The following is a 12,852-nucleotide window of genomic DNA, read 5'->3' on the forward strand; positions in this document are numbered from 1 at the left end:
CAAAGTTAACACTGCTTTAATTAAATGCAATAAAATACAGTTAAATGAATTATGCCTCATTTAAGCATGATGTACATTTCATCCTCGGATAATTAAAGCCACTTCTCTAAACTAAGCACAACTTACAGCCATCAGAGCAGACTTTAATTCAGCTACACGGCACCGCAATTGTCTAGCTAATTGCTTTCTGATGACTTATTATTTATTGATGCTAAAATGAATAAATAATGACATTCAAATGGGAAAATATCGATGCATTTTCCATCCGGGTGCAGAAAATGAATGCAGGTGCATTTCATTACACTGAAAAAAATGACAATTAAATACAATAAACAACATTTAAAATTGAACAATCAGTGTAGATTATTAAAATATAAATAAAAGTAATTTTAAAAGCATTAAATACAAAAATGTTTAACTATTTTACAATTAAATAAAATGCATTTAATTTTGATTAATTACCATTAAAAGAATTGATTATACATTAACTACTACAAACAAATTCAAAGTTTCACATATTATAATGTAAAAAAACAATATTCCACACATGCTTACACATTTATTTGTTGTTTATACTGATTATTATATCAAATTCAGCACTGTACTACTTTACAGCATTAAAATCTGACCAGCATTTGTAACGCAGCAGGTGAATAAAGTCAACAGGTGCTACAGAAGAAGAGCGGAGCTGCATGAATATTCATGAGGAGTAGAGTAAACAGTGTAAACATGCGAGAGAACAGCAGATTAATCCTCTGGTAAACTCCTTAACGCTGCAGTGATCCTGCACGACTCACAGTCTGAGGAGATCTGATCATCCGCTGCACACACAAGTATACACTCGTACAGGTGTATACGCTCAGGTACACAAAACACACAGACACACGAGCAAACAGACACACGAGCGCACACACACACATGGGTAAAAACAAAAACAGTCATTTGCACAGGTATGCAAACACACAGATAGACAGACAGACAGACACACAGACACGTGTGTACTCACACACACACACACACAAAGGTATGCACAAACAGGTATACAAACACACACAGACAGACGTGTGCACACAGGTAAACACACACATGTACGAGCACACACAGGTGCACAGACGTGCACACAGGTATTCACAGAGGTATGCAAAAAACATTTATACAAACACACAAAATGATGCTCCCGCACACGCGTAAACACACACACATGCACAGACACACTTATAAGCACACATCCATACAAAACACACACAAACAGGTACAAACACACAGGTATACAAACAAAAACACGTGTACACACACAAACACACAAACTCACACAAGCCATACAAACACACAGATGATCGCGCACACACACACAGGTATAAAAACACACAAGCAGGTACAAACACACACACACACACACACACACAGTTACTCGCCCACATACAAAAACCACACCTGAATCAGCATAAATGTGATGCTAGTGCTCTGATGTGACTCTGACCTGGTTTGAACTGGATCCTTACGCCGGCGTCGTTCTGGATCTTCTTGATCATTTCTCCATTTCGGCCGATGACGATCCCGACCGCAAACCTGGGCACTGCCACCTGTGTGTGTGTGTGTGTATATATAACAGCGATATTAGCTAACAAACACCTCTACTGCTACTCAGAATAACACAAACAATAACTCTCAGCTAGCTGCTGTGGAAATACTTCTCACTTTAGTTTAACTTTGTTTACTAAAATGACAAAGTAATAAAAATATCTATAACGTTTCCAAAAAAAATTTATAATTTTAAATCAATTAAATCACTAATTAAAAGTTTGAATTAAAAGTTGGTCAACCAGACAAAACCTATTTATAAAAGTGATAATTAAAAACAAAATATATAAAAACCACTAACTATTACTGTAAAATTAAAGTTTTTTTAACTTTAAATTACGTTTTGGCCCATTAAGCATGATTTAAGTATCATAGATGTTCAGAAATGGTACAATTTTATATATAAAAAAAAACCCTGTGTTTTACAGTGGACCTAATAATAAAAACAAAAATGGGCCGATGTATCGGTTTACCATTAACTATTAGGGCAAAATAATGAGAAGTTTTAAAAAGTGTGTTGCTTAAATATACAATAAAGTTATCTTGGCCAAACAAGTAAATATATTCACAGAAGCATGAATTCAAAATAAGTGTTATAAAAGTTTGGAAGTTGTACATGTCATTTGTAAATAAAAAATAAAATAAAAATCAGCCTCCAATACAGTTTGACTATTAAGAAAAACTGTGGATTCAATAACAAAAAGACAAAAAAAAAAAAAAAAATCAAATATGGGCCGATATATCGGTTTACTGTTAAATATTAAGGCAAAATGATGAGGCATTGTCAGTTTTAAAAAGCATATTGCTTAAATATACAAAAAAGTTATCTTCACCAAACAAGAACATATTTGGAGGAGCATGAATTCAAATAAAGAAATAAACCGATATATCGGGTCAACCAATAATTATGGTAAAACTGATGAAAGTGTTACAAAAGTTTAGTAATTGTACTTGTCATTTATATATATATATATATATATATATATATATATATATATATATATATATATATATATATATATATATATATATATATATGTATATATATATATATATATATATTAGGGATGTGCGGAGCAGCCGGTATTTGTATTTGTTGAGGGGGAAAAGTATTTAGGGACCGAGCACCGAACGGTGCAAGGCCCTATTGGAATTGCTCCGTTTATTATTATTATTATTATTATTATTATTCTTTTCCGGAATGAATCGCGATTTTGAGGGGCTAAACATGCCCGAAAACTCACGGAACTTTGCACACGCCTCAGAAGTGGCGAAAATTTACGTTTATTATGGGTCTCGGAAGTGGGCGTGGCAAAATGACTCGACAGCGCCACCTAGAAAAATTAAACGGACGAGCCCCCGATCCACGAATCACGCACATGCACGAAAATTGGCACACACCTCAAACATGCCAAAACATACGAAAAAGTCTCTTGGAGCCATATCTCAAATCCAACAGGAAGTCAGATATTTTTAACTTCCTGCAGCGAAAAAGTGGCATTTTTGCCATTTCCAGGCGTTGTATTTTAACGAACTCCTCCTAGGGATTTTATCCGATCAACACCAAAATTAGGTTTTGTCATCTAAAGGCCTTGGCGATGTTAAATTGCGAAGCTTTAGAGTTTTCGTCGATGGGTGTGTCCGTGGCGGCTTCGCAAACTTTGACGATTCGCCACAAAACAGGAAGTCATTATAACTCAGTGATACATTATCCGATCTGCCTCAAAATTCACACGCTTGATAAGCGTCCTGACCTGAACACGTTTACATGCCACTATCCAGATACAGTTATAGCACCACCTGCTGGCCACAGGAAATGACATGTTTTACAGTGTGACAAACTCCTCCCACAAACTTTATTGTACCAGCACCAAATTTGAGTGGTGTTATCTGAAAGCTCTAGCGATGATATATTGTGAAGATCTAGAGTTTTCGCAGAGGGGCGTGTCTGTGGCGGCATGACAAACCTCAACGCTTCGCCATGGAACAGGAAGTCCTTATAACTCAACCACACCAAGTCCGATCAGCCTAAAACTTCACATGCTTGATAAAAGTCCTTTCCCGAACACATCCCCATAACAATAGTGAAGTGGGCGTGGCAAAATGACTCGACAGCGCCACCTATAAAAATTAAACGGACGAGCCCCTGATCTACGAATCACGCACATGCATGAAAATTGGCACACACCTCAAACATGCCAAAACATACGAAAAAGTCTCTTGGAGCCATATCTCAAACCCAACAAGAAGTCGGATATTTTTAACTTCCTGCGGCAAATAAGTGGCATTTTTGCCATTTCCAGGCGTTGTATTTTAACGAACTCCTCCTAGGGATTTTATCTGATCGACACCAAAATTAGGTTTTGTCATCTAAAGGCCTTGGCGATGTTAAATTGTGAAGCTTTAGAGTTTTTGTCAATGGGCGTGTCCGTGGCGGCCTCGCAAACTTTGACGATTCGCCACAAAATCGGAAGTCATTATAACTCAGGCATGCATTATCTAATCTGCCTCAAAATTCACATGTTTAATAAGAGTCCTGACCTGAACACATTTACATGCCAATATCCAGATACAGTTACAGCGCCACCTGCTGGCCACAAGAAATGTCATGATTTACAGAGTAATAAACTCCTCCCACAAAATTTTTCGTATCAGCTCCAAGTTTGGTTGGTTGTTATCTGAAAGTTCTAGCAATTACATTTTGTTAGGGTCTGAAATTTTCACAGAAGGGCGTGTCTGTGGCAGCATGACAAACCTCAACGCTTCGCCATGGAACAGGAAGTCCTCATAACTCAACCACACAAAGTCCGATCAGCCTGAAACTTCACATGGTTGATAAAAGTCCTCCCCTGAACACACTCACATAACAATATTGAGTCACAGTCATAGCGCCACCTGATAGCAGAAGGTAGTTTGGCTTATAACTCAGCCAAACAATGTCCGATCTGCCTGAAAATTCACAGGTTAGATGAGATGCCTCTCCTAAAGACATCTACATGCCGATCTTGAGTCACAGTTATAGCGCCACCTGCTGACAGGAGGAAGTTTTGCATAAATCTGTGATTTTTCTCAGGTTCTTTATATATATCGGCTGAAATTAATATTGTTCGCTGTTCTCTGTTATCCTGAGGCTACCGGGCGGCGGTGAGCCTGGGTGCGAGGTCCCTATCATCGCTGCTTGCAGCTTTAATTAGGGACCGAGCACCGAAACGGTGCGTAGGCCCTATTGGAATTGCTCCGTTTTTTATTATTATTATTATTATTATTATTATTATTATTCCGCCCCCAATCGGGGCACTTTTGAGGGTCTAAACATGCCCGAAAACTCACGAAAATTTGCACACACACCAAACACGGTGTAAATGGCTGGGTTTTATGGGTTTCGGAAGTGGGCGTGGCAAAATGACTCGACAGCGCCACCTAGAAAAATTAAACGGACGAGCCCCCGATCCATGAATCACGCACATGCACGAAAATTGGCACACACCTCAAACATGCCAAAACATACGAAAAAGTCTCTTGGAGCCATATCTCAAACCCAACAGGAAGTCGGATATTTTTGACTTCCTGCGGCGAAAAAGTGGAGTTTTTGCCATTTCCAGGCGTTGTATTTTAACAAACTCCTCCTAGGGATTTTATCCGATCGACACCAAAATTGGGTTTTGTCATCTAAAGGCCTTGGCGATGTTAAATTGCGAAGCTTTAGAGTTTTCGTCGATGGGCGTGTCCGTGGCGGCCTCGCAAACTTTGACGATTCGCCACAAAACAGGAAGTCGTTATAACTCAGGCATGCATTATCTGATCTGCCTCAAAATTCACACATTTGATAACAGTCCGGACCTGAATACATTTATATGCTGATATCCAGATACAGTTATAGCGCCACCTGCTGGCCACAGGAAATGGCATGTTTTACGGTGTGACTAACTCCTCCCACAAATTTTATCGTATCAGCACCAAATTTGAGTGGTGTTATCTGAAAGCTCTAGCGATGATATATTGTGAAGATCTAGAGTTTTTGCAGAGGGGCGTGTCCGTGGCGGCATGACAAACCTCAACGCTTCGCCATGGAACAGGAAGTCCTTATAACTCAACCACACAATGTCCAATCTGCCTGAAACTTCACAAGGTTGATAAAAGTACTCTCCCGAACACATCTTCATAACAATATTGAAGTGGGCGTGGCAAAATGACTCGACAGCGCCACCTACAAAAACTAATCGGACGAGCCCCCGATCCACGAATCACGCACATGCACGAAAATTGGCACACACCTCAAACATGCCAAAACATACGAAAAAGTCTCTTGGAGCCATATCTCAAACCCAACAGGAAGTCGGTTATTTTTAACTTCCTGTGGCGAAAAAGTGGCATTTTTGCCTTTTCCAGGCGTTGTATTTTAACGAACTCCTCCTAGGGATTTTATCTTATCAACACCAAAATTTGGTTTTGTCATCTAAAGGCCTTGGCGATGTTAAATTGCGAAGCTTTTGAGTTTTCATCGATGGGCGTGTCCGTGGCGGCCTCGCAAACTTTGACGATTCGCCACAAAACAGGAAGTCGTTATAACTCAGGCATGCATTATCCGATCTGCCTAAAAAATTCACACATTTGATAACAGTCCTGACCTGAATACATTTATATGCTGATATCCAGATAGAGTTATAGCGCCACCTGCTGGCCACAGGAAATGACATGTTTTACATTGTAATATACTCCTTCCGCAAACTTTATTATATTAGCACCAAATTTGAGTGATGTTATTTGAAAGCTCTAGCAATGACATATTGTAAAGATCTAGAGATTTTGCAGAGGGGCGTGTCCGTGGCGGCATGACAAACCTCAACGCTTCGCCATGGAACAGGAAATGCTTATAACTCAACCACACAATGTGCGATCTGCCTGAAACTTCACAAGGTTGATCATATTCATCTCCTGAACACATCCACATAACAATATTGAGCCTGTCATAGCGCCACCTGCTGGCAGAAGGTAGTTTGGCTTGTAACTCAACCACACAATGTCCGATCTGCGTGAAACTTCACATGGTTGATGAAAGTCCTATCCTAAGCACATCTACATAATTATAATGAGTCTGTCATAGCGCCACCTGCTGGTAGAAGGTATTTTGGCTTATAACTCAGCCACACGATTTCTGATCTGCCTGAAACTTCACATGGTTGATTAAATTCCTCTCCTGAAGACATCTACATTGCAATATTGAGTCACAGTTATAGCGCCACCTGCTGGCAGAAGATAGTTTGGCTTATAACTCAGCCACACAAAGTCTGACCAGCCTGAAAATTAACATGGTTGATTAAAATCCTCTCCTGAAGACATCTACATGCCAATAGCGAGTCACAGTTATAGCGCCACCTGCTGGCAACAGGAAATTACATATAACTCAGCCAAACAATGTCCGATCTGGCTGAAAATTCACATGGTTGATAAGATTCCTCTACTGAAGGCATCTACATGCAAATCTTGAGACAGAGTCATAACGCCACCTGCTGACAAGAAAAAGTTTGGCATGAATAAGTGATTTTCTCAGGTTCTTTATATAAATCGGCTTAAATTAATATTGTTCGCTGTTCTCTGTCATCCTGAGGCCAACGGGCGGCGGTGAGCCCGGGTGCGAGGTCCCTTTCATCGCTGCTTGCAGCTTTAATTGTATTTGTATTTGTATTCGAGTAAAATTCAAAATGGCGCAAAAATATATATTTTTTCTATTACACTTCTAATTTACGTTATAGTGAAAGTCTTGTTTAATTATACCCATTATATAAATTATAGATATGCAATATTTAGGGACCGAGCACCGAACGGTGCAAGGCCCTATTGGAATTGCTCCGTTTATTATTATCCTTCTTCTTCTTCTTCTTCCGCGGAATGAATCGCGGTTTTGAGGGGCTAAACATGCCCGAAAACTCACGAAACTTTGCACACGCCTCAGAAGTGGCGAAAATTTACGTTTGTTATGGGCTTCGGAAGTGGGCGTGGCAAAATGACTCGACAGCGCCACCTAGAAAAATTAAACGGACGTGCCCCCGATCCACGAATCACACACACGCACGAAAATTGGCACACACCTCAAACACACCAAAACATACGAAAAAGTCTCTTGGAGCCATATCTCAAACCCAACAGGAAGTCGGATATTTTTCACTTCCTGCGGCGAAAAAGTGGCATTTTTGCCATTTCCAGGCGTTGTATTTTAACGAACTCCTCCTAGGGATTTTATCCGATCGACGCCAAAATTAAGTTTTGTCATCTAAAGGCCTTGGCGATGTTAAATTGCGAAGCTTTAGAGTTTTCGTCGATGGGCGTGTCCGTGGCTGCCTCACAAACTTTGACGATTCGCCACAAAACAGGAAGTCATTATAACTCAGGCATGCATTATCCGATCTGCCTCAAAATTCACACGCTTGATAAGAGTCCTGACCTGAACACGTTTACATGCCAATATCCAGAGACAGTTATAGCGCCACCTGCTGGCCACAGGAAATGACATGATTTACACTGTACCAAACTAACTCCCACAAATTTTATCGTATCAGCACCAAATTTGAGTGGTGTTATCTAAAAACTCTAGCAATGATGTATTGTGAAGATCTAGAGTTTTCGGAGAGGGGCGTGTCCGTGGCGGCATGACAAGCCTCAACGCTTCGCCAAGGAACAGGAAGTCCTTATAACTCAACCACACAATGTCCGATCTGCCTGAAACTTAACATGGTTGTTAAAAGTCCTCTCCTGAACACATCTACATAACAATATTGAAGTGGGCGTGGCAAAATGACTCGACAGCGCCACCTAAACAAATTAAACGGACGAGCCCCCGATCTACGAATCACGCACATGCACGAAAACTGTCACACACCTCAAACATGGCAAAACATACGAAAAAGTCTCTTGGAGCCATATCTCAAACCCAACAGGAAGTCGGATATTTTTAACTTCCTACGGCGTATAAGTGCCATTTTTGACATTTCCAGGCGTTGTATCTTAACGAACTCCTCCTAGGCATTTTATCCGATCAACACCAAAATTAGGTTTTGTCATCTAAAGGCCTTGGCGATGTTAAATTGCGAAGCTTTAGAGTTTTTGTCGATGGGCGTGTCCACGGCGGCCTCGCAAACTTTGACGATTCGCCACAAAACCGAAAGTCATTATAACTCAGGCATGCATTATCCGATCTGCCTCAAAATTCACACGTTTAATAACAGTCCTGACCTGAACACGTTTACATGCCAATATCCAGATACAGTTATAGCGCCACCTGCTGGCCACAGAAAATGACATGATTTACAGAGTAATAAACTCCTTCCACAAATTTTTTCGTATCAGCACCAAATTTGGGTTGTGTCATCTGAAAGCTCTAGCGATGATATAATGTGAAGATCTAGAGTTTTCGCAGAGGGGCGTGTCCGTGGCGGCATGACAAACCTCAACGCTTCGCCATGAAACAGGAAGTCCTTATAACTTAACTACACAATGTCCGATCTGCCTGAAACTTCACATGGTTGATTAAATTTATCTCCTGAACACATATACGTGCCAATATTGAGTCAGTCCTAGCGCCACCTACTGACAGAAGGAAGTTTTGCTTATAACTCAGCCACACAATGTCCAATCAGCCTGAAACTTAACGGTTTATTAAATTCCTCTCCTGAAGACATCTACATGCCAATATTGAATCTGTCATAGCCCCACCTGCTGGCAGAAGGTAGTTTGGCTTATAACTCAGCCAGACAGTGTCTGAACAGCTTGAAACTTCACATGGTTAATTAAAATCCACTCCTGAAGACATCTACAAAACAATAATGAGTCACAGTCATAGCGCCACCTGCTGGCAACCAGAAGTTTGGCTTATAACTCAGCCAAACAATATTCGATCTGCCTGAAAATTTACATGGTTGATAAGATTCCTTTACTGAAGGCATCTACATAACAATCTTGAGTCACAGTTATAGCGCCACCTGCTGACAGGAGGAAGTTCGGCATAAATCTGTGATTTTCTCAGGTTCTTTATATATATCGGCTTAAATTAAGGTTGTTCGCTGTTCTCTGTCATCCTGAGGCCACCGGGCGGCGGTGAGCCCGGGTGCGAGGTCCCTATCATCGCTGCTTGCAGCTTTAATGGTTGTTGTTTTTGAACATGTGATAAGAAATATCATTGAAAAGAAAATAACATAGAAGCCATTATCTCATCCATGGTTAAACCAACAACTAATAAAATACCATTGTGAATATTATGAACCCCACCACCACCGTTCTTGTTGAAGGACACTGAATAGACAGAATAAAAACAAATAATACTTCAAAAAACTGTTCTTCTTCTGAAAGAACTTCTTTCCAATGCACAGAATTCCAAAAACTAAAATTAACTAAATAAATATAAATAAAACCCTGCCCGGGAGATCTGGCAGAACAAAAGAATTCTATATAATACTAAAAGATACAGCCCTGCTATTGTCATCTGCCTGCCACAAAACTTTTTTTTACTTTTTTATGTTTGAAACTGACTTGCTGGTGCAGAATGTGGCTGTGTTGATGGTTTGGTGCTTGTGGAGGATTTAGCAGAACATAGCTGTGCTGATTGAGGGGATTGATGCTTGTGGGGGGTTCACAGACAGTATCAGGAGAGGATGCTTTTAGTGCATGTGATAATACATTACATAGAAGGTTGCGCAGTGGCACAGTGAGTACCACTGTCGCCTCACAGCAAGAAGGTTGCTGGTTCGAGCCCTGACTGGGTTCTCCCCATGTTGGCGTGGGTTTCCTCCGGGTGCTCCGGTTTCCACCACAGTCCAAACACATGCAATACAGGTGAATTGGGTAAGCAAAATTGTCCCTATTGTATGTGTGTGAAAGAGAGTGTATGGATGTTTCCCAGTGCTGGGTAGCAGCTGGAAGGGCAGCCACTGCGTAAAACATATGCTGGATAAATTGGTGGTTCAGTCCACCGTGGCAACCCCAGATTGATAAAGGGACTAAGCCGAAAAGAAATGAATACATGATTATGGATAGAAGATGTTGACAGATGTTTAATATCTCTGCTGATTTCACTTTTGCACACATTATACAGTGTCACTTTGTTTTATCTGCAGCTCCACTGACTGTAAAATGCTTCCACACAGAACATGAAGTTTTATTTTTTTTACTGGTGGAGGACCAAGAAATGGCTCAGCAGCACTCTCACTCTTTTTCTATTCGGGTGCCCAAATGTATTTGAGGAGTTTCAAGTTAATAAAAAGTGACGGGAAGCTATGCTAAGGTTAACTAGCCTATAGCATATATCTTGCTGTCTGCAAAAGACAGTAATGTAGACGTACCATATAACTCCCAAAAGTGCATACTATTCGACACAACTGCAAAAGCATCATTTTAACCTTTATAAACGAACGTTAACGTTACTCTGTCAACAGTCTATTGTCTGAATTACCGCGCTAACAGAGCTAACGTTGCGCAAACAGAGAGCACCCGATTGCAAACTTCAAAAGTGCAGCGTCAGGGAAAATCCCGAACAAACTCCGCTACAAGTTTATAAACTGCATCTGGAACCCAATTAAAGTACAAAAATCTATTTAACAAAAATAGTGATGCAGTAAAGTATTTTTTTTCGCTCAGCCGAGCCTTCTCTGTCTGCTGCTGTGGAGAAGCCTGTGCCAGAGACCTTTTACCTCCGCCCCGCCCTCCGACTGAGCCTCTCTCTCTCTCACTCACTCACTCACTCACGCACTCACGCACTCACGCACTGCGGTCTCAGGAGGAAACGCAGCTTTTTGATATAATGCTTTTCTTGCTCCCGAATACAAATAATTTTTCAAGTATTTGTTCGAAATAAGTATTCGTAAAAACACGCTATTCGTGTCTTTCTGAATACCGTATTCGGGTTCGGCTCCACCCTTAATATATATAATAAAAATAAATAAATAATAAAATAACAACAACAACCTTTAATACAGTTTGATCATTAAGAAAAACTGTGGATCCAGTAATAAAAAGCAAAAAAACATGAGCCGATATATCGGTTTACCATTAGCTTTTTGACTAAGAGATGCAGTTTTTAAAAATGTGTTGCTTAAATCTGCAACGTTACAAGAATATCAGAAAAATTATAAAAAAGTGGCACAAAAAGTGTGTGTAGTGGTTCAACCAGTGTAAACAATACATTATTTACCGGCTTAAAGAAATTGGCCTGATGATGATGACACTCATTATTGATAGCCACCAATATATTACCTGGGTGTTATAAAGATAAAAATGGCCGGAAGTAGTAAAAAAAAAATAAAATAAAAAAACTATGTAGGCTTATACTCCTTTTAAAATTATATTCCTGCTGTGAACTTAGCACAGAATATTACTACTACTAATAATATTAATAAACGCACAATAAAATGACAAAACTTAAACACATTAGCTTTAGCCTGCGCTCTTACGTCAATGCTGCTGCCGAGTCTGGAACCGAAATCACTGCGTCCGCTCCTGAAATCTCCCTGATCCTTTTCCCGGATGATCTCCACCACCAGCTCTCGCGCTTGCTGGAACACACACACAATGCGTCAATTCCATATTTGCATGCATATACATCATATTGCTGGCAGCTCGCTCTCTGCATCTCTCACATGGTTGCCCACTGAAGCTGCGCCCGGTCAGAACCTGGATGGGAAAACACATGGGAAAGCTAGGCTGCTGCCGGAAGTGGTGTTAGTGAGGTCAGCAGGTGGTCTGTGTTGGTCCTAATGCCCCAGTATAGTGACGGGGGCTCTACACTGCTCAGTGAGCACCGTCTTTCAGATGAGATGTTAAACTAAGGTCCTGACTCTCTGTGGTCGTTAAAAATCCAAGGATGTCCTTCGACCGCAGGTTGAGCGCCCCCTGCTGTCCTCACTAACACCACTTCCGGCAGCAACCTAGTGTTCCCATGTGGTCTCCCATCCAGGTACTGACCGGGCGCAGCCCTGCTTAGCTTCAGTGGGCGACCATGTGAGAGTTGCAGAGAGCTAGCTGCCGGCTACTACTTGATAGTAGGCTGCTATACGAGTACTGTGAACTTCCTCTATTTAAGTTGAAGTAATGACGTGTTTAATTACCTCATTATCTTCAACACTGAGTTCAAAACTCTTTTCAAATGAGTAGAATTAACTTTCAGTCAATTTTGAGTTAACTACACTCATTTCAATTGATAAAGTTGACTGTTGGGTTTTACAGTGCAGGTATCTTTCATGTTACACTTATATTTATTTTCATTTTGCAGAGTGCAGATGAAAA

At 40.5% G+C, this 12,852-nt stretch overlaps 1 protein-coding gene across 2 annotated transcripts in view; it reads right to left on the reverse strand.

Moving 5' to 3' along the window:
- fubp3 (far upstream element (FUSE) binding protein 3) overlaps positions 1-12,852 on the reverse strand; it is a 62,430-nt gene that overhangs the window by 18,797 nt on the left and 30,781 nt on the right. For both annotated transcript variants that reach the window (NM_001007776.1, XM_073950309.1), the window contains 2 exon segments: positions 1,481-1,583; positions 12,021-12,122. In NM_001007776.1, the coding sequence (NP_001007777.1) occupies positions 1,481-1,583; positions 12,021-12,122 (205 nt within the window).

Source organism: Danio rerio, chromosome 5 (assembly GCF_049306965.1).
Source record: "Danio rerio strain Tuebingen ecotype United States chromosome 5, GRCz12tu, whole genome shotgun sequence".
In the NCBI taxonomy this organism is placed as follows: domain Eukaryota; kingdom Metazoa; phylum Chordata; class Actinopteri; order Cypriniformes; family Danionidae; genus Danio; species Danio rerio.